Consider the following 20,638-nt stretch of genomic DNA (forward strand, 5'->3'; position numbering starts at 1 on the left):
GCTCACCTTTGGAGCGCATGGGTGCTGCGAGAGTCCCCAGCCCGCCCGCTATCCAGGCACCAGATGGGGGTCCACGCCTCACCAGCACGTAGGATCAGGCCCTGCTAGCTCAATCTCGCACTTCCTCCCCAAACTCAGAGCCCTGACCTCTCCCACCCAGCCTCCCTGCAGCCCAGGCTGCCCTGCAACCCAATGGCAACCGCTTTTTTTTTTTTTTTCCCCCCCTTAAACCGTGAAGATCTGAACTTTACCCCCACCCCCCCCCCCCCCCCCCCCCCCCCCGATCCTCGGCCTCCCTTTCCCCCTCCTCCTCCCCTTGTCTCTCCTCATAATATTATCCTTGATCACTGCCCGGGGTTTGAAGCCCAGAAGTCAGGAGCTGCGTACCCCACCCCCACGGCCCGAGCGCGCACTGATAGGGCCCTCGCTGCTGGCACCTAGTCAAGCTGAGGTGTCATTGGGATCTCAAATTGCAGCGAGGGGCTGGCAGGCAGCCAGAGGCAGTCTATTTAAAAGACAGCCTGTTCTGCAGTATTCAGTCTCTTTAGAAACTTCTCCAGGGGAAAAGTGTTGGGAGATCTACAAAGTGGATTTTTTTTTTCCTCTTTTTTTTTTCTCCTTCCCCCTGATTTTTTACCGCTCCTCTGCCGACTTTGCAACAAAACACTCCAACTTTGCAGAAAACTTTTTTTTTTTATTATTCTTTTGGTCTTTTTTTTTCTTTGCAAATCTTGGAAGAGGAAAGCGGGAGAGTTGAACAGAGCCGATCGAAACACAACTTTGCTTCATACCAAGCTTCCCAGACGCTCGCTGCGTCGGGAGAGACTTTTTCTCCTTCAGAAGAAGAGGGAGGGGAGGGGAGCTTTGCATCCCCTCTTCCTTCTCCTGCGTTTTCTTTTTTTTTTTTTTTTCTCCTCCTGACTGCTTTGATGCATTATTAGCAGGACACTGGTTTTCAAGGAACTTTGCTCCCTTCCCAACCTGCCTCCTCCCAGCCCTTTGGGAAGTGTGTGTGCGTGAGTGAGTGAGTGAGTGTGTGAAATCGCCGTCCCACCTCCCCAAACCCCCCTGCTCCCCCACGCCTCCCCCTGCAACCTGTAGGCTGTGCAACCCCTGCAGGCTTCGCTCCCTTTCCCCCCTCCTTCCCTCCCTCTTCTTTGCGCTCCCGCGGATCGCGGTGCGAATTCCCCCTTTCGAGGCGAGAAAAAGCTGAAAGGAGAAACGGGGGGGGGGGGGGGGGGAGAAAGACAAAAAAAAAGGAAATCTCGACGTCCCCCCCCTCCCAACCCCAAAAGAAAAGCAGGAGGGTCTCGCACCCCGAGAATAAACCCCAGAGTGGGGCGCATGCAAGCAGGGGCTGCACTTCCTTTTCTGAATTTAATTTTTTAAAATTCTTTAATTTTTTCTTGTAATTTTTTTCTTTTTTTTTTTTTTTTTTTTTTTTTTTTTGGCCCCCGAAGGGGCCAGCGGAAAGCCAGCGCCGCCCGCTCCCGGCAGCCCCCCGGCCCCGTCCCGCAGCATCCCCGCCGCGATGCTGCTGCGGCTCCTGGTGCTGTTGGGCGCCTGCCCGGGGCTGTCGCGGTGCCTGGGCTCCTTCGTGCAGTGCGAGCCCTGCGATGCCAAGGCGCTGTCGCTCTGCCCGCCGCCGCCGCTGGGCTGCGAGCTGGTGAAGGAGCCGGGCTGCGGCTGCTGCCTCACCTGCGCCCTGCCCGCCGGGCAGCCCTGCGGCGTCTACACCGAGCGCTGCGCCCGCGGGCTGCGCTGCCTGCCGCGCCAGGGCGAGGAGAAGCCGCTGCACGCCCTGCTGCACGGCACCGCCGTCTGCCTCAGCGAGAAGAGCTACCGCGAGCAAGCCAAGGCCGGTGAGTGACCCCGATCCTCCAGCCGCAGGTCTCCCGGATGCTTATCCGCCTTGCCGGTTCCTTTTCCATCTTGCCGCCTGCTTTTTCCACCCCACCGCCAGCTCCCGGCTGCGTTTTCCTTTCTCTCGTTCCGGGTGCTCTTCCATGACCCTCCGCTTGCTTTTCAGTCTTTCCGGCTCCCTTTCCATCTTTCCGCTTGCTTTTCTGTTCCCTCCCACTGACTGCTCTTCCCTGCCCCCGCCTCTGCTTTCCCATCCCGCCGGCTGCCTTTCCATCTTCCCAGGTGCTGTTCCATGCCCCCGCTTGCTTTTCCGCCTTCCCGGCTACTTTTCCATCTTTCCACCCGCTTTTCCATCCCCACCCTCCCCCCGCCTGCGCTTCCAGCCCCCTCCCCCGCCGTGTGCTTTTTCGCCTTCCCGGCTCCTCCATTCCCCTGCACTACCACCAGCTGCTTTTCCATCTTTTTGGCTACTTTTCTGTCTTTCTGCCTGACTTTTCTCTTTCTCTCACACAGTTACACACTCTGACTGCTGTTCCATCTTTGTAGCTATTTCCCCATTCTTTCTTCTCCCCACCCCCTCCACGAGCAACTTTTCCAAGCTCCCAGTTGCTTTTCCATCTTTCCTGTCTGCTCCACTACCACTTCCCCTGGCTGCTCTTTCACCCCTCTATTGCTTTTCCACCTTTCCAGCTACTTTCACATCTTTCTAGCTGTTCTTCCACCCACACCCGCTGCTTTTCCATTTTTGTGGGTACTCTTCCATCCCCCTAACTGTTCTTCCATGCCCCCTGCCACTTTTCCCATCCTTTCCATCTGTGCTCCGGTCAAACCTCCTGTTGCATCATCTCACAGCCTCCCCCACCCTGCCTTCCATCATTGCCTCTTGTTTGCCCCATCTCCAGTGGAAAGGTTTTCTTTCCCCCCTTCCCAGATGCACCTTCTTAGTCACAGCTGCATCCCAATCCTTCCCCAGTTGCATCCTTTACATCTTTCCTGCATCCCTGACTTCAACCCTCTCCCTGACACCTGTCTATCACTATATCCTCCACCTTGCTCTGGGGCCTGGACTGATCTCTGCAGATTGAAGTACAGAGGAGAGCAGGGCATCTCCTTACAACCAACAGCCCCATTCCCAAAGTCCTCAGCCACCCCCAGGTTTGTTGCTCTGCCTCACACTTCCTCCTTGGAATCACTACAGCCTGCACTTTCTGTCTGCCAGCTGCTGGACCTCTTTGTTGGGCGATGGGTTTTAGCTCAGGGAGGTGAAGTGAGCAGGTGCATTAGGGACAGGATATGCATTTGCAAAAAATAATGGTGGTGTGGCTAATAACGGGAAAGAATAGGTTAAAAGCAAGCATGAAGGCAAGCACAGCAGCACCAGTGCAATGCCAAGTTTCTGAAATGTTTGCACCTTGCACGTGACAAAAGCATGAAAGAAAGCGCTCCTTCATTTTGGCACTCATTTCACTCCCATTTCTGGATCCTGTAGCTCATGTGAGGACAGATTCCTTATATTCTTCCAAATACATCTGTATTTCTGCCACGGTGTGAAGGGGAGGTAGGGGAGGGTGTCCGTATGTCTGGGGGACCACTTGGCAAAAAAAAAAACGAAACAGAAACCCTCACTTTTTTTGGTCCATGAAAAAGTCATTTCTACTTGTTAGCAAGCGTCTGCAACAAGAATCCTTTTCTCCTTTCTAGCACCTAATAAATCTTGATGCTTTTATTATTTTTCCCCTTTGCTGCTTGCAGGCAGTGGTTGTGTTGCTATGCTCCATCCTTCAGAGCAAAACCAAATTCTGTGTGTAGTAACTTCCCCCCTCCCTCAAATGACATCAGATGTCCAAACTCTCTTTAATCAGCCAGAAACAGCAAAGCTGAGCTTGGTTTTTTGAAGGGTGGCTGGAAGGGATGAGGGTTGGGAGCCGACCTGCACAGGGAGCAGAGGGTGAGGCCAGGAGCTACGTTCCTGCCATGGAGCCCAGGAAGCTGGGCAGTCACCGCCGTCAGCGGAGATAGGCGAAGTATCCCGGAGCGCGTCATCCTGGTGTTTATTTACTCTGCACGTGTGTGTTCGTGGCAGGGGCAGGTGGTGTGGTCAGGAAGGCAAAGCCATGCAGCTGAAACCCAGCAGGAGAGCAGGGCCCATCCTTGCACCTGTGCCGAAGGTGCCCCATACAAACACCTGAAAAAGCTTTGGCGCTTGGCTCCCAGCATGAATCTCCTTCTGTTTCACCTGCCTTGCACTTCCCTAAGAAACTGGTCCTTTAGCAGGTGCTTTGTGTGAAAATTTTAGCCAGGTCCCTTGTAATTCCACTGCTTTTGATTTTCTTGGGATGGGGAACACCCGTTGAATGAACAAGGAGAGGGACAGTAAAGCAGCGGCAGGTTTGTCATGCAAACCAACCCCCTGGCACCACCTGCACTTCCAGTTGGGACTCCCTGAATGCTGCAGGGGCTTCTTTTTGACACGTTTTGTTCGCAGACAGCAGATGAGCCTGGATTGGAAAGGCTGCTGCAAGAAGCCACAGGAGACCAGCAGGCTCCTCTTGAGATTTATGCAATTGCAAAAAACAAATAAAAAATAAATCAGGAATTCCTGAGGATGGGAGAGAGGAAAGAAGTCACTTGGCATTCAACTGGTAGTGTGTGAGAACAAAGTATATTTTCATAGGCATGTTTCTAAGCAACAGGGCAAGAAAAGAAATGAAGTTTGACTTGAACTTTCTGGCCTATGCCAGTTTGGCCAGCAGCACAGGGACCGTGTGCTGGGGAAGCTGGCCTGGCCCTCCCATCTATCAATGACCAAAATTGGCCCTGAGCTGCGAACCGCTGAGAAAAAATCAGCACTCTGCAAAATAAACTATGTTACAGTGGTGAGGACTAGATCAAACTGCATTTCTATCTATTTCTGCTCTTGTGCTAGCCAAGTTTACAATTGCAGATGCTTTCCTCCTTATGGACAAGGTGGAAATGCATCGAGCAGCACTGCAAGAGCCAGAGCCTGGGAGACCAGGCTTTGGTCTCCTGTAGAGCAGATGTCTTGCCCGGGGACGAGATGCTTGTGCAGTTTCCTCATATGTATGCTGGGAACAGTGGTACTGAGGAATGCTAGAGGTAATGAGCAGAATGTCCTCCTGGTTTGTTGAGAGGTCTGAAATGAAAGCAAGTGTGGGATTAAAGAGACTTAGTAGGGCTTGTTTTAAGTAGATGGATATGTAGGTACTGACAGGATGGTCCCTGTAGTCCTTCCTGCCACAACAGACACTGTCCTTCACTGAAAGCCAAACATCACGTCTGCAATTGACTGTTCCTGGTAAAAAAATATGAATGAGCTTCATTTATGGCACAGGCTGCAGGATTCTGGGTTTTCTCTGTTTTGTTTAGGTTTCCTTTGAAATATACCACCTCTTTCCATTTTTCTCCCCTGTGCTCCTGCCAGACTTCCTCCTGCTGAGACAGCAAGGTCAGGCTGAGCACCGGGGAGTGGAGGGCACAGATTGGAGCCTGCTGCCCTAAAAAGGCTCATGGAAAAACAAAGGTTGTCAAATATTTCCTTCTCTCTCGTTCCTGCTCTCTTTCTAGAAAGCGAGCAAGACTTGGCAAGTTTCCTCATGAAACCGTGAGCCAACGATAACCAGGAGGGGAAGGGGGGGGTTTGCAGAATTAGCCCTAAGAAAATCATCTTTGCTGCGTCAGCTGACAGGAGGAGGACTGCTGCCGAGCCCAAATTTCCTGCAGCTTGTGTTTGGTGCTATCCTTTATTGCTCCCCAACATATTTTCCCCCACCCCATTCCCCCTTCCCTTATTCGCCTGCTCTACATTTGGGGATGTGGAGCTTCAGGGGTGAGCAAAGGGGATGTGACGAGGCAGGTGGGCAGCTCCATGTCGAGATCCGGGATGAGGGTGAGGGTTAGGGCAGGGGTCATGGAAGCAGGGCGCTTGGGATGCACTATCTTGTGCACGTGTGTCACTCTGGGAGGGACCTGGTTTGTGCGAGCGGCAGGTCCATTGCGAAGCAGCTCCGAGCCGTCAAGGTGAAAGCTAGTATCAACAGGCCTGCAAAACCTCAGATACTAAACAGGAGAATCTTCATTTTTCTTTTGATCTGGAGTTTCAACAACAGTAACAATATATCCAAAAAAAAAAAAAAAGTGAAATCCATCAGGTGCCAGCAAAAGAGCTGGGTTTCTGCGGTGTGTGTGTGTACGGGGGAGGAAGGGATAGGGTGGTTCAAACAGGAAAGGAGGGGCCTTGGCTGGAAGGATTTTTCAGCAGCCTGGTTTCTAAGGAAGGAGGGAGAATATTAAGTAGTTGATCCAAATGAAATTCCTGCCGAGTGCCAGCAGAGTTCACCGGAGAAAAGACGTGGCTCTGTGCGTGCGTGCATGAGTGATAGAGCTGGCCCCGAGCTTCCACGCAGCCCTGGACCCACTCCAGGTCAGTGCAGGGAGCCCCTCCAGAGCCTGCTCCACCACAGCGGAGAGCAGGAGCTGGTCTCAAACGGGAGCCTCTGCAAACTTGAGGAATGCCGGAGGAGGCCATTGTATCTCCTTGTGTCGACACATAGGCAGCAGCAGCAGCAGCAGCAGCAGCATCCTGTGCCCAGATGATCGTCGCGGCTTTGGCACGTCAGTAACATGAGCACAGTCATGTGCGACTGGAAGCGTTTGTCTGACTGCGGGGTGTCCCCTCAGGCTTGACAGAAGGGGGTAGGAAAGATTTGGTACCTTCTGTGCCAGCTTCAAGACATCCCCCGGTGTCTTTTGTCGCTTAGTTTGTCACACGTGTCAGGGCGGAGGGGGGAGGAAGAGGAGGAGAGGCGGCGGCCGGCGCTGCCGCAGGCGGAGCGCGGTGCTCTGCTTCCTCCTAACGACCGCTGGAAGCTCTGCTCGCCCCCGGCCGAAAGAGCCGCAGATGCAGGAGCAGCTGCGGGAGCTGCTACAGCAGCGTTTCCCAAAACTCTTCATGCAAACTGAAAGGCCTGGGAGCAGCCTGGGAAGGGTGGCGGGAACCTCAGCCCCTCCGGGGCTTGCCGTCCTCTGCTCGGCGGGGTGAGCTAAGAACAGTTGTAGAGCAGATAAAAGTGCCCATGGCACACCAAATCCTGGCTGCTTTTTTTCCCCCCAAGCACTTAGTGTCACAAATTCAAGGCCAGACGTAAGTGGAGAATTTGGCTGGAACACACCTGTCCCTCAATGTGTGCTGCAGAGCAGCAGGATTGATGTGCACAGGGAAGATATGCGTGTGAGCATATGCACACATGTACCCGTGTTCACACGCCCACACATGCCTGCATAAACATTTAATGTGTGCAAGCACACACACAGAGCAGTCTTGTCTCTGGAGGCAGAATGGTTTCTAGGCAGCACACACAAACCTCTCTTAGATGCGCAGGTTCTGGTTATGACTGGCACATCAGTATTTTGCCATCAAGATCAGATACTGGCATACAGATCAGCCTACCCTATCCTCCCACTGAGGGCTCAGAAATGAGATGCACCAGGTGAGCATATCAAACAATGGGAGGTGAGGAAGGAGATAGATGCAAGATCTGTCCTCCTCTCAGCCAGCTGTGTGGATCCAAACTGACCCGGTGCTTGGAGGTGGGTTGTGTTTTCTGGCTAGACTAGGATAATACACTAAGAGATTTCATAAGGGCAAATTCTCCCATATCAAACAAGCAAATTCTCCACAGCGAAGGTGTGAAGTTGTGACTTGCAAAGGACAGCCAGTCCACCTGCCAGGGCAGTGGTGCCTGGTGTTATAGGTGGAGGAGATGGTGCCAGGGGCCCTGAGGTCTCTGGGATCCTGCAAACTTCTCTATGCCCAGGCAGCAACCACTGGCCTTCAGGAAGGTGTGAAAGAAGAACTGAATTGGGAAAAGACAGCACATTTGCTGAGATGTAGCAGCTGAGGATAGGAGAAACAGCCTCCAGCACTGACCAGAGGAAGCTATAGGACCCAAAGACACGATGCACACAGAGGTCAGAGATGATCCAAAGATCATCTTTGGCCGTGTGAACTCACTGGCAGCCAGCCTGATAACCACCTAGTCATTTATAAGGAGGGTTTTTACAGGGAAAAAGTAGATATTATTTGTTTGTCGTCAGGACAGGAATAGCCAAAAGTATGAGGAGGCTCTGCTGGTGAGAAGGAGAGGGATGCCTGACCCCCCATGCTGGAATCCCCTAAGACCTGGCCCGCTGGGTCCAGCGAGCATGAGCCTCCACACTGGGTCTCCCCAGGGCGATACATAGGGCTGCCTGTGGGACGTGGAGTGGGGCAGCAGTTGTGCCTGCACTCCTGGCTCATGGGGCTGCCCATTTAAGATCACTGGGCACGGTTCATGATTCATGCCTTGGGTCAACCTGGAAGGGTCCCGTCACATCTGGTGACATCCCCCATCCTCTCGCCACTCAACCCCCACAAGACACTGTGTTCCTTTGGCTGTGTAGCCAAGGCGAGTCCCAGCAAGATGTTGTTTTTGAGGTGGCTCTTTGATGCAAGTGATATGAGGGGACCCCTTAGTGTTCATGTCAATCCACTGCTTGAAGTTAATCCCAGCAGGGGCCAGCACAATGTGTTTGCAGAAATTTGGGACTCTTGGTGATTTGACATGGGCAAATTTGCTCATTTGTCAGCATGTTTTGGTAAGTCTTCTGTCTGTTTCTGATGTTTCCAGGACAAGTGTGAGAGAGACTCTGGTCAACAGGTTAAATTTTGAGGAGGCATGTTAAACTTATGCTTGTGAAGTCAGTGGGCATTTCTTGTGTGCACATGCACAAGTACTTGTTCTCACTATTGCCCTTATCTCCAGACCCCTCTGATATTCCATCATTTTTCACTGTAAGTCCACCCCAGTGTTGCTGTCTCTTCCATGCAGAATGGGGGAATGTGGGGTCAGTATCTCCCACTCTAAATGGGCACACCATGCCCTGTCAGGGCTTGATCCTGCAAGATGCTGAGCACTTTTCCTTGAGGGCCAGAGAATCAAAGGCTTTAGGGCACCTCTCTCCTCAGTGGGAACCAGCTGCCTCAGTCCTCGAAGGACTGTGGGGCCAAAGCAAAGGCTGTTGGCTCTGGCAGAGTTGGAGAGCTCTTTGCAGCTTCAGGCCTCAAGGGCTGTTGTTGCAGTTTGGTTTGTTTGCTTGTTGGATGGACACAGCTGGCTCGCTGATGGAGATAATTGTTATGTTGATGGAGATGACTTGTCTGGTTGCTATTTAAGGGCAGGAAGGTAATCCTGACAGATACTTAAGGAAATGATTGCCTAGCTAAACAGAAGAAGGAATGTTTCTGAAAGGTAACTTTGGGGGGCAAAGTTGGCTAATATTCATTATTCTTTTTTGTAGAAAAACAGTAGAAATATTTTATTTTTCCAAATACAGATGGGATTCATCAGAAGATGATTAAATCAACAGAGCCATTTATTATTCATGCTTAAGAAATCAGATGTTATGTGTTAGACTAATGATGAAAATCTGTAATTAAATAAGCCAGTGAAAACTATGGAACCTGGCTTTCACTTCCTAATTTAAAGGAGGTGGTGGAAAAGAAGAAAAGTTTTACTGTGGAAGAATTGCATGCCTTACACCTGTCCAGCAGTCAATTATGCTGCTGCCACAGCTGCATATATGTCTTAAGATACTTTAATTATATCTAAATACAAAGTGATATACAGTCATTGCTTTCACTTGTGCGTCTTTCTTTCCTGATGAAATAGTAGATGTGGGTGAAATTTTCTGTATCATTTCATAGCCATTTCAGCATCCAGTTATTTGGTTTTGTAAAAGCAGCGGTGGCCTGAGGTTGCAGGAGAAGCAACAAAGTGCAACAATGATTTTGTCATTCCAGAAAGGCTCCAGATCTGTGGCAAGGGGTGATTAGTTGTCTTTCATGGAGCTTCAGACCCCAAAATGGAGGTCTGTACCCTTTTCTACATCAAGAGACCCATTGGGGTTTTTTAACATTCAAAAGCATCTTTGCATCGTGTTGGACCAAGAGAAATTGCTAATGTATGCAGTGGTACAGGGTGGAAAACGGCTAAGAGAGGCAAGACTCATCCATTAGGATCAAACTTGAGCAAATTTCTCCTTATCAATATTGTCAGAATGTGAATGTCAAGCTTCTGGTACTTTTTTGTGGTCTGATTTAGGTGGACTGAGAGATTAAATAACAGCCAGGCCTACTGCAGGCAAAGGCTTTCTGAGAGAAGGAGCTAAGGCAGAAGGGAGTCCTGAGGGCAGAGGTTGGAAATGTCATCCCTCAGAAGTGGTAATAGTCGGGATGGACGGTACATGTGGTGATGTGTCATCTGGTGCTGACACAGAGATGAGCAATGGATGATCTCACACAGCTTTTCTATCTGGTTTAAGGCAAAACTGTGAAAGTGAGGCAGAAGGCCTAGAAGTTAATCCAGGCTAGGCTGGATTAATCACAGCTGCACACCTGAAATACTTTTGGCATTGTAGCAGTTCTTGTCCAACACCTGACACAGGTGCATCTCCACACTCCACCTTAATGTGCCTTTTCCTCTCTCTTTGTGGTGGGCAAGGGGTTTGACTTTCTTGGCTCTTCCAGTTCCTGACTGCTGTTGAGGCCAACAGAGACCCTCAATAACCAACTGTGGAGAAAGATCTGGGCACGGAGGCCACCAGCTTCTGGTGAGAGTAGCGTTTCCCAGAGTCAGTTCCAGTAGGACATTTGTTAAAACTTCTGCTCAACATGAAAAAAATCAGATTCAAAACCCTGTCCAAAAGGCAAAAGTTGCCTTCATCCGTAAGCAGGCCAGAGAGCTTAGCATAACCTGTAGTGACCGCATTTTTGGTAGGACATCCTTTTCTCAGGATCCTCTCCTTTAATACAGGATTTTCCTCTTAATTTTGTACTGTTCCTAAGGTAAGGAGCTACAATATCCACACTGACTTCCCAGCTCTTGATAGTCACCAGCAGCACTCTTTTGGTTATGGGTCAGCTTCTAAGGCCTGACTCTACTATGATTAGTAATACTTGGGTTCAGAAACCAAAATTGCATTGGCATCTTGGCAGCACCTGCTTTTAATTCCAGGTTTCTTGATGTCTCATGTATATTGATACCAGTCTTCACATGAGTTTTAAAGGCAAGCCCCACATAGTCCAAGAGGGCAAATTACCTACTCCTTCTCCCTAGTTACACTTCCTCCATTGCTGTCACTGAGCTACCTGCATCCAAAAAAGTCCCTCTTCCTGCTTTTTTTTCATACAATAATGATAGTTGATGGACACTGTTAGGGTTCTCTTCCAACCCATCACACCTCCTTCATTTCTACAGGCACAGTAAGATTTTTTCCAAGTCATCTCTGGTGGCCAGATGATCAAAACAAACAACCTTTTGTTTTCATTCAGAAAATGTTAAAGCATGTGTGTTCTCATCTTTTTGCCACAAATAAGCCCTGTGGAGAAACTGCTGGTAAACAATTCAATGATGCCTTTTAGGAACTAATCCAGATTTTCCTCACCTTTATTGTTAGTTAGGCAGAGACTGTCATGCAGTCTTCTCTGAGTTTTCCTTCTTTGCTCTTTTCTGCTCTTAGTTTCTTGGCAGTTTGGTATGGGTTTTGCCTCCTTTATTGCAACCAAGGAAATCTGCCACTAGGGTGGATTTATTGGAAAAGATGCAAGACTAAGAAAGGCTGAATTATTTCATGCTTTCCAGGAAGGAAAAATATATCTTGGTCACTCTAATATTGAAAGATGATTTATTTAAATTTCTGTGGGTCATAATTCAGCTCTCAACTTCTTCTGCAGTTTCGGCATATGGAATGGGGAACATCTGCAGTCTCCAGATGATGTGAAGGAAATATGTTTTATCTTCCTATCATCAGTGCATCAGCAACAGGAGCTTCTTGATATAAATCTAGTCCTGAAAAATTTCCTTCCTCTCCACTTGCCAGTTCAGTTCTCTGGAAGATAGCTGCTTGTATCAGCCTGACATTTCCTGAACAAAGTTATCTAGCAACAGAGTGCCTGCAATTTTGCAAGATGGTGCACATCAGCATCATTTAATTGAAACGGATGGAGGTTTGTTCATCATCTTACTGGAGGGCAAAACTCTGGAAAGTTTCCCAATTCTTTTATTGGTTAGATATTTTGGGTTGTCTCTTGGACAGAAATCATTGTCATGAGAACCTAGAGTCTCTGGCTGTGTGCTGCCTGTTGACTCAGACCCTCACCTGGTCTTGGTGTGTCTTGTATGTGCATTGCAAACTCCCACACCTGCATGGAGAACTGATTGTAAACAGATTTGGGAACTCCTTGGAAAGAGACAAAGACAACACCTCCTGTTCAGCCCCAGTCTTTGCTTTTACATCTCAAGGCAGCAGCAGTCTAGCCCATCAGCTGGTGCCCAAGCTTGGCTCTTCCAGCACAACATGGGTGCTTGGAGACTGCTGAACTAACAACTAGCAATGTGTAGGGAAGGAGCTTCCATCATGAAGCTCCCCATATCCAAACCTGCTTTTCTCCTTGCTCTACAGAGTTGCTCTCAGAGAGTTTTATTTTGTGGCTGCAGCAAGGAAGGGCAGCTAAGGAAAGCACCATTTGGCACCTAGCAACACAGATCCTTCCTTAAGCTTCCAGTTCCCATAGCTGTACCTTTCCCACCTCCATGGCATTTGCTGGCACTGCGGAGAAGTCATGCTGATCCAGAGATCCGCTCCTACAGATAGGTCCTGCACTTCCAGAGCAGACCAAAACATGAGCTGGTTCTCTTGAGAGCTCCTTTCCCACATGCCGAGCTGCATTTCTCCCCCATCCAGCTCTGTATGAGGACTCCGAGGTCATCAGGATGATGATCTCCCTTTCCCATGAATCCTGTGTGAACCTGGGGGCAGCCCAAGCACCTGATATTCATGCTCTGCAGGTGAGCCCTGGCTGATACAGCAGAATCTGCATCCACAGGTTTCTGCTGAGGAGACATTACTCACCTGAGAAAGAGCTGGTCTTCCAGGCTAGTTCAGCAAAGCCCATACAATAACTTAAAAAAAAAAAAGGCCACAGCCATCAGTGCTTGCTCTCTGAGGCTCTTCAGGGATCCTCCTGGCTCTTGGCTTAATAAAATGGAGATAAGTCCTAGCCTTCCAAGCCAGCTCTCTGGATGCTTTTCCATCTCTTCTCTGAGCTTGGTCTTGCTGATCCATATCCTTCCCTTAAAAGGTGTCTCAGTGGAACAAGGGAGTGAACAAGTCTCATCAACTTCCACCATGTTGTCACAGGGATATAAGATACTGGAATACCCTGGAGCCCCTCTTCCAAAAGTTTGTGTGGCTTTTGAGCGGTGGAGTGATTGGATTCTGATCATCTGTCTTTGGTAGGTGACTGGGTGTGGTGGGGCAGAGTGGGTGTTTCCGAGAGCACTTCACAGTGCTTTGACTGCTGAAGACTTTCTTCCACACTCTGCAAATCACAAAAGTGTTTTGTTGCCTTTGGCAGCTGTTGAAGTTCCTAATTCCCAGGGAAGGAAATATGGTGTGCGTTTTCTTACTACTGCTCCTGTGTCTGCAAAACAGCTTGGCCCATGGGAACTACATCACAGGCTGCAAGGGGACCAAGACTGAAGAGGTGGTGGGAGTTACCTTTTCTTAACTTCAGATGTTTGGAGGCCTAAGTGTGATCATTGGAGTCACAGGAGAAGAGACTGGAGTTTCCAGAGATATGTCGTTCCACCCTAAAATCAACACCCAAGCCAAATGATGGGGCTGGTCACATTTTGGAGGGTGCAGCATCTCTGCAATGACTTACACATGGAGTTTGACCATGTAGAGCACCTCAGTGTTAGCATTCAGGTGTTATGTGACATAGATTTGTTTTAAGTGTCTGTTGCACGTTTCTGAGACTTGTGGGAGGTGGGGTGGCAGTCCCAGCAGGGCTGCTGTTTTTGTGTTCTTGGTGTGTGGTGTCTCCTCTGAGCCTCTCATCACCTGCAAGTATTACCAGCTTGCTCCCTTGCCAGTCCTTACCAGACAGACTGCACCGGCCTGATGCCGAGACCCCACCAAAGCACAAAAGTTCGTTCAAAGTCCAAGGCATATTGCAGCTGGCTCTCCAGCAGACAACACCCTGGGCTAGTGGAAGGACTGGCTGGAGCCTCCATCCTCAGCCCTGGCTGCTCCACCTCCAGTTGGTGCCAGATGGCCTCGGGCTGGGCGGCTGCCTGAGCTCACTGCCTGACCTCACCAGGGCGGTGGCCTCAGCAGTGACCCCAGCCGAGGCACAGTGCCTAGGCTCCTCCACTGACCACCCCAGCAGGGCTGGGGGCCGGTCACCACCGGGCCAGGGGCTGTGCCTGCGACAGGAATGTAAACGAGCTGTTCTTCGTTAGGCGGGTGAAAGCTCCTGGGCTTTTGCCTGGGCTGAGTCTGGTGGCCTCTCGGGAGCTCAGGAATGCTTTTGCTCAGTTGTACTCTCCAGCTGCCAAAGGGTGCAAGATGAGATGACACTCCTAGCTTTGCATCCCTTCCCTGCCTGCATTATCCCTTCCCTGCCTGCATCTTGAGAATGCAAACACAGTGGCTGTCTCTGTGTGCTGACCAGGAAGGAGGAATTTTTATTGTCACATCATGGCCACAGGTGCAAGTCCAGGTCAGGGAGGAATTTGCCTGCCCATTCCGGTGTAGGTCAAGCATGTCCCCTCCTCTGGAGTGGCAACAAATGGGAAGGGCAGCTGGGGAAAATACCCAGGGTTTTTACCAGCCAGGTACCTAAGAAAATAATTCCTGTATAAACCGCATATGCAATGAGCACCTCTGCACAGAGATGGCTGAGTCTAGGGACAGAGGACGGACTGGGTAAATTCTCAAGGTCTCCACCAGTGACATTTGTGTTGTTCCTGTGCTAGAGTTTTAGTTGAGATCCCCATTAAGTCTTTCTCCAACACCTTCCTGCTTAAGTGGTGTATTATGTTAGTGCCTATGCTGTAAATAATAATGATCATGATAATAATCAAGAGGGCTGTTTAGCAGGGTTGTGCTGTGGTTGTGTATGTACTTCTTAGGTGCATGTGGCTTTTGGGGGTGGTGTTGAACAGGACAGCAAGTCCTCTAGCAGCGGGCTGTGGCTGTAACGAGCACGGATCATTAGGAGCAGCAGTCAATAGATCCTTTCTGCCAGAAACCAATGAAAATGTGTTATAAAAACTCAAGCCTCCCAGCCATTTGGAAGAAGCTTCGTGCTCCACTCTGTAATGTCAGCAGGCAGGGATGCAGTGTTCCCACACACTCCACTCTCCAGTGTGGATGCACCCATTACCTTACTGGGAGTTCACATGGGTCCAAAACGTCTGAAGCCCAGGAGCACCAGGCTGGGTTTTGATGCGGAGCAGGACAATGTGTAGTCTGCTCTGAGTGGTATTTGTTGAGGACAGCAGGCAGCCAGACAGGAGCAATTTGTGGCTTCCCAGAAACAGTGCCTGGCATTTTGCTACTCCCCTTCCCTTCTGCAGGGAATGGTTGGCAATGGTTCCTGTTAGGGAGCTTCCTCTGGCTAGCCTGGAGTGGGGAGAAGACACTATGCCCTCAGCCCAGGGCAGAGGACAGCTCACACTCTGCTGTGGGTATTTTCTGCCTCCCAGGGCTCATGGATTAAGACATCAACAGCACAGTCCTTTTGGCCTGGCCTGGGTCAAGAGCCTTTCCAGATGCTTGCCCCTCTTTCCCTGGGCAACAGTGGATCACACCAGACGTGAAGCCATGGGGTGGCTCTGAGTTGAGTCCAGTCTCCTGCCTTGGCTGTAGGGTCAACATCCCTTTGAGGTTGCTGCAGCCCACGTGCCACCTCCAAGCTAGCCGGGCATCCTCGGCTTGGCCAGCAGTGTAATTCTTTTGTGTCATTTTTCTGTGCCAGTAAGCTTGGGGCCTCTACTGAGAGGTGATCTCCTCCTGAGTTGTGGGGAGAAGGACTGGAGCTGTGCAAGCCACCCACCTCCTGTTTCCCACTGTCCCTCATCTGGGGACACCATGAGTAGGGACTTCCTGCCCTATGCCCACAGGGATGCAGCGTGCTTTGTCTGTGCCTTGTGCCCCCAGAGAGGCAGCTCTGCCTCTGCAGAGGGTCACCAGGCTGGCAGGCGGATGGGAGTAGGCAGGAAGGGGCTGTGCGGCAGGCCAGAACCTGACAGTGAAGGAGGAGGAACGCCAGCCTCCTTGCTGAGTCTTAAACACAAGTAGGACTCATTTGAGGACGTTGCTTCTGCCAGCACGTCCTCAGGCATGGAGGCACAGCGATGCCAATGCTGCCTGCCATGAGCCAGCCTGGGGGCAGACAAAGGTTAATGAATGAGCTGGTGGGTGAGGATGGGCATGTGCGTGCAGGAGCTCTAGAGATGCTGGCATGTGTGTCTGGTCCTGGTGGCAGTGGGCAGCTGCAGGTTGATGTGGGTGGGCCAGCCAGGAAGAGAAGGGAGGGGCTGCATGGGTGCTGCATGCCTTTTCCTCTCCTCTTGGCACTGGGAAGGTCCCTTACCAGCTGCCCAGAGCTTGTCAGGAGTTTCTGTCAGAGACCTCTGCCCTTCAGTTTGTCAAAATTGGCTTGTTAGAAGAAGGGGTTGTGTCAGCTTTGTTGTTGGAGGAAATTAGGCTATAAAAAATATTAGAGGGTGGAGGAAAGGGATCCCTTCAAGGCATCCATGGAGTTGTCACTGGGATATAAAGACCCAAACTAGACACCACTGCTGAGTCACAGATGAAGGAATCCCATCACTTCCATCCCTTGTTGTATGACTTCGCAAGTGAATGTTCCCACTTGAGGGGGAGCACATACATGCCAGGGACAGTGAAGGGGTCAGTTCCAGGTGGTTTTTCAGCCCTGCAGAAAGCACTGGACTCGGGCTGGGATCTCAGCAGCTTTTAGTGCACATCAGTTGCAAGAGCACAGGGATCCTGTGGCTCCCATCTCTCCTTGCTGAAAGGGCCCCACGTTAGTCCTCAGCTCACTCTGGCTTGCTGGCAGCTTTAAGGAGAGGAGGGATAAGGTGCTTGCAAGAGGGTAAAGCTGCTGACCTTGTGAGCAGTCTGAGCTGCTGCAAACACCCATTGCATGGCGAGTCCTGGGGACTGGACACCCTGTACTGTTTTTCTGACTGAATCCTCACTGCCTTGTACCCTTTATTTGTTATTTGTTTTTATTTGTTAGGATTGCCCTAAGAAGCTGTGCCTCACTTATTTGTTATTGCAGAGGTAATGAGCTATGCTCCTCTTGTGCTGCTGGGGGGTTGCCAGAACCAATGTGAAACCTCCCTCCCCTTATTACTGTAGGGCAGCCCAGGGAGATACTTTGGCAGCGCCTTCTCCAGCCCTGGATGTGGGTGCCAGAGGGAATTCCTGGGACAGAACACAGCGTGTTTCATTGCCATAAGTAGGGCTTAGTCACTGCAGATGCCTCTGTTCTTCTTTTGGACCTTGAGTTGCCACAATATCTTTTGAGGTAAAGGATGTGCTTTGGCTGCACCTTGTATTGTTTCATTCTCTGGGGAGTAATTCCCAGTTTACTCAATCTCTTCTCTATCCCCTGTCTGTCATCCTCTTAGAGTAGAGGAGCCCTGATCTGTGCAGGCAGTTGAGTCCTGCAGCAAGGAATAAAACCCCAAGCATATGAGCATCACGAGGCAAAATGGCAAAATGATCCCATCCTGGGGAGCCACGTGAGTCCTGCAGATGGTGCAGGGAATTGTTTTTGTTGCTCTGAGCAGTTGTTAGGGTGTCGAGTTGGGGATGCAGATCCAATGCTGCTCTTGTGGAAACAGAAAAAACAAAGGGCCACTGTAATAAATAAGTGGCCAGCAGAAACTTTCCATTTTTTGCTGGGACAGTGCAAGGTCACCTTGGCAAGGAGGAGTAGGAGACTGGGACCTGTGACTGGCCTGGTCACCCAGTGACCAGCCCGTCTGCTTGGTCACCTCCAAACCCTGCAGATGAGGTGTGTGTGACAGTCTGGCACTGCCATCTGCCACTGAGCGTCTCGTCTGTCCCCCCCGCTGGGCATCCTCAGACATCCCTGTGCAGCAGTAGCATCTTTGTCACCTTTCTCCCTCTGGTGCTGCATCTGGGTTCCAGGAAGCAGTCGGTCTGCAGGAAGAATCCTGTTTGCCTTGTTGGGGGCATATCTCTGCTTTTATTTTAATCCTGAGTCTTTTTCCCTCCTGTAGGAGGGGATGAACTGGGTTTCACTGGCATAGAAACTGCAAGAAATTCAGCAACAGATTCCAGCTACTATGATGCTTTTCCTTCTGCTGCAGTGAGTTTCCTCATGGTCACTTGCTGGTCTCAGCACAGACTTGTCATCAGCACTGGACTTCTGGGGATCCAGGGGTCAGGAGACCGGGAACTTCAGGAGCTTTAAACTGTATGCAAATTTAATCAAGAAATAACCCTTTTTCACTCTGGTGGTTGTACTAAATGTCACAAGTCATCTAAGTTTAGACTGTCACCAGCTTGCTCCTATATATAACTACACAGAGCTCCTGACTGCATCCTGCCAGCAGAGGTTATGCTGGGGGGTCTACAGGAAGATGAGTGCCACGGACAGAGCCTAAACATGGTCCCCCTTTGCTGTCAGTACCATCAGTGGCAGTCAGGCAGCATTGCTTGGCAGTGTTACCCTTAGCTTTGCTGGCTGCTTGGTGTGTGCCAGCAGATGGGAGCTGGTTTGGTCCCATGAGTGGGGCTGCAAGCTGAGGACCCTGGAGGTCCCAGCGCTTGTCAGCTGCATCTTTGGTATCACTGCTGAAGTGCCTGCCCAGCCACATGCTGGCTGTGCTGAGTGATTGACCTTGGCTTTGGAGTTGTCTCATCTTCAAGCATTCCTGGCTTTTGCTCTTGCCTTCTCAAGGCAGGGTGAAGTACGAATTCATTACTTAATCCTCTCAGCATGGATAAACAGGGGCTTCTCTGCCTCATTTATGCGTCATCTGACCCTTCCTGGAGGTAGGATCACCCTCACACTGGTCTTTTTCCACAAAAACAATGATGGCCCTTGTATGTAGAAATGCATCCTAGACCTCCAACTCCTCCATGCGCTCTAGACACCTTCCTGTCCCGAGCTCAGAAGTCACACAAAAACCTTGTGAAGTCCCACACAGTGGGATAAAGCCAGGGCTGTAGGCAGCAGCTGGGAAGGGGATTTCTTTGGTTATTTGTTTTCATCCTGCCTGGTGCAAAGGTCTCCTCGGGGGTTGGGCAAGAGGCTCTCTGTGCAAAAGCAAGCCCTACTCATGTCATGGAGACCTGACAGTTTGGTACCCCTTCCCTTGCAGAACGGGAGTCCCGGGAGCATGAGGAGCCGACTACGTCGGAGATGACGGAGGAGACCTACCCGCCCAAGGCCTACCGGCCCAAGCACGGGCGCCTCTCTGAGCTCAAGGCTGAAGCCCTGAAGAAGGACCGCCGGAAGAAGCTGACCCTGGCCAAGTTCGTGGGCATGGCCGAGAACACAGCTCACCCTCGTGTCGTCATCCCCGAGCTCCGGCAGGAGTTTGAGCTGGTGGGTGCCTTCACCTTCCCTCCATGGGACTCCCATGGGAAGGTGACTGTGGGAGGGCATTTACCCCAGGGAAATGGGTACTAGTGGGGGGGACCTGGGGGCTTTTGCAGCTGGGAGGTTCTGTGAGGTGCTTTCCTTCTCACATTTGATCTCCCTGTGTGCAGGGCCCGTGCCGCAGGCATATGGAGGCGTCCCTGCAGGAGCTGAAGGGTAGCCAGCGTATGGTGCCCCGCGCTGTCCACCTCCCCAACTGCGACCGCAAGGGCTTCTACAAGAGGAAGCAGGTAAGATGTTCCCCATCCAGGAAGGCTTTTCTCTGCTGCTGCCCTCCGTGGGAAGGATGGAGGTTTTTCCTCTGCTGGGTTGGTTGGGATGTTGCTGAAAGCATCTCCAGACACATTTGGTGGTGGGTGGCCTTGCTGATGGCTCCAAGTGCCATCTGGCCTGAAGCAAGCATCCTGAAGGAGCTGGTGAGGGAGGGAGAAAATTCAGAGAACCCTGGGCTGGGGTAGCAGCAGGGATGGGGATGTGCTAAAAGCAGACAGCAGGAGCCAGATCCTACCCAGGGGATTGCATCACTGGTGTGAAAGAGGCGAGGCCTGATCCCAAGGGAGGAAGCCACAGTGTTTGGGGGCCAACTCCTAATCTCTGCCCTTGGGTGTCTCCCCAGTGCAAGCCCTCCCGAGGTCGGAAGCGTGGGTTGTGTTGGTGTGTGGACAAGTACGGCATGAAGCTGCCGGGGACTGACTTCCTGAGCGGAGACCTGCAGTGCCACGCATTCGACAGCAGCAATGTGGAGTGAAGCCGCATCCCCTCCCTCCGCCCCATCACTATCTACCCAGACTCCCTTCCACCCTCCCCTCTGCACCTCCCTGCACCCCGGGACTCCAATTCCTTTCATCTCATGTAAGACGAAAAAAGAAAGGAAAAGAAAAAAGAGAAAGGAAGGAAAATGAAAAAAAAACAGAAAGGGAAAGAAAGAAAGAAGGTAAGTAAGGAAAGGAAAAGTAAAAAGAGAGAAAGAAAGAAAAAAGAGAAAAGAAAAAAGAAAATTAAAAAAGAGAAGAAAAGAGAAAAGAAGAGAAAAGGAAAAAGAGAAAAGGAAAAAAAGAGAAGAGAGAAAAATAAACTCTGAAGAAACTGAGGACTCGGAATCTACAACAGCCTTTTGACAACAAGGACTTAGCAAGGAAAGGATAGAGCCAGAGACAAACCAGCCATGGCCACTCTGCCAACCTGCACCTCTCCCCAACGCTGCCT

The 20,638-nt window shown here is 50.8% G+C and overlaps 1 protein-coding gene across 1 annotated transcript; it reads left to right on the top strand.

Moving 5' to 3' along the window:
• The first annotated feature begins 532 nt into the window (after positions 1–532).
• IGFBP5 (insulin like growth factor binding protein 5) lies at positions 533–20,354 on the top strand. Its single transcript, XM_032113775.1, has 4 exons — positions 533–1,862; positions 19,152–19,378; positions 19,543–19,662; positions 20,049–20,354. The coding sequence occupies exons 1-4, from the start codon at positions 1,532–1,534 to the stop codon at positions 20,178–20,180; spliced, it is 810 nt and encodes a 269-aa protein (XP_031969666.1). The 5' UTR covers positions 533–1,531; the 3' UTR covers positions 20,181–20,354.
• Positions 20,355–20,638: the final 284 nt, after the last annotated feature.

The sequence above is a fragment of the Corvus moneduloides genome, chromosome 7 (assembly GCF_009650955.1).
Source record: "Corvus moneduloides isolate bCorMon1 chromosome 7, bCorMon1.pri, whole genome shotgun sequence".
Taxonomy (NCBI): domain Eukaryota; kingdom Metazoa; phylum Chordata; class Aves; order Passeriformes; family Corvidae; genus Corvus; species Corvus moneduloides.

What these genes read in the sequence shown, in the direction of transcription:
- IGFBP5 (XM_032113775.1), top strand. Translation starts at nt 1,532, where the DNA reads ATGCTGCTGCGGCTCCTGGTGCTGTTGGGCGCCTGCCCGGGGCTGTCG. An exon ending in CCGCGAGCAAGCCAAGGCCG is followed by an intron (nt 1,863 to 19,151) that starts GTGAGTGACCCC and finishes CTTCCCTTGCAG; the next exon opens with AACGGGAGTCCCGGGAGCAT. An exon ending in GCTTCTACAAGAGGAAGCAG is followed by an intron (nt 19,663 to 20,048) that starts GTAAGATGTTCC and finishes GTGTCTCCCCAG; the next exon opens with TGCAAGCCCTCCCGAGGTCG.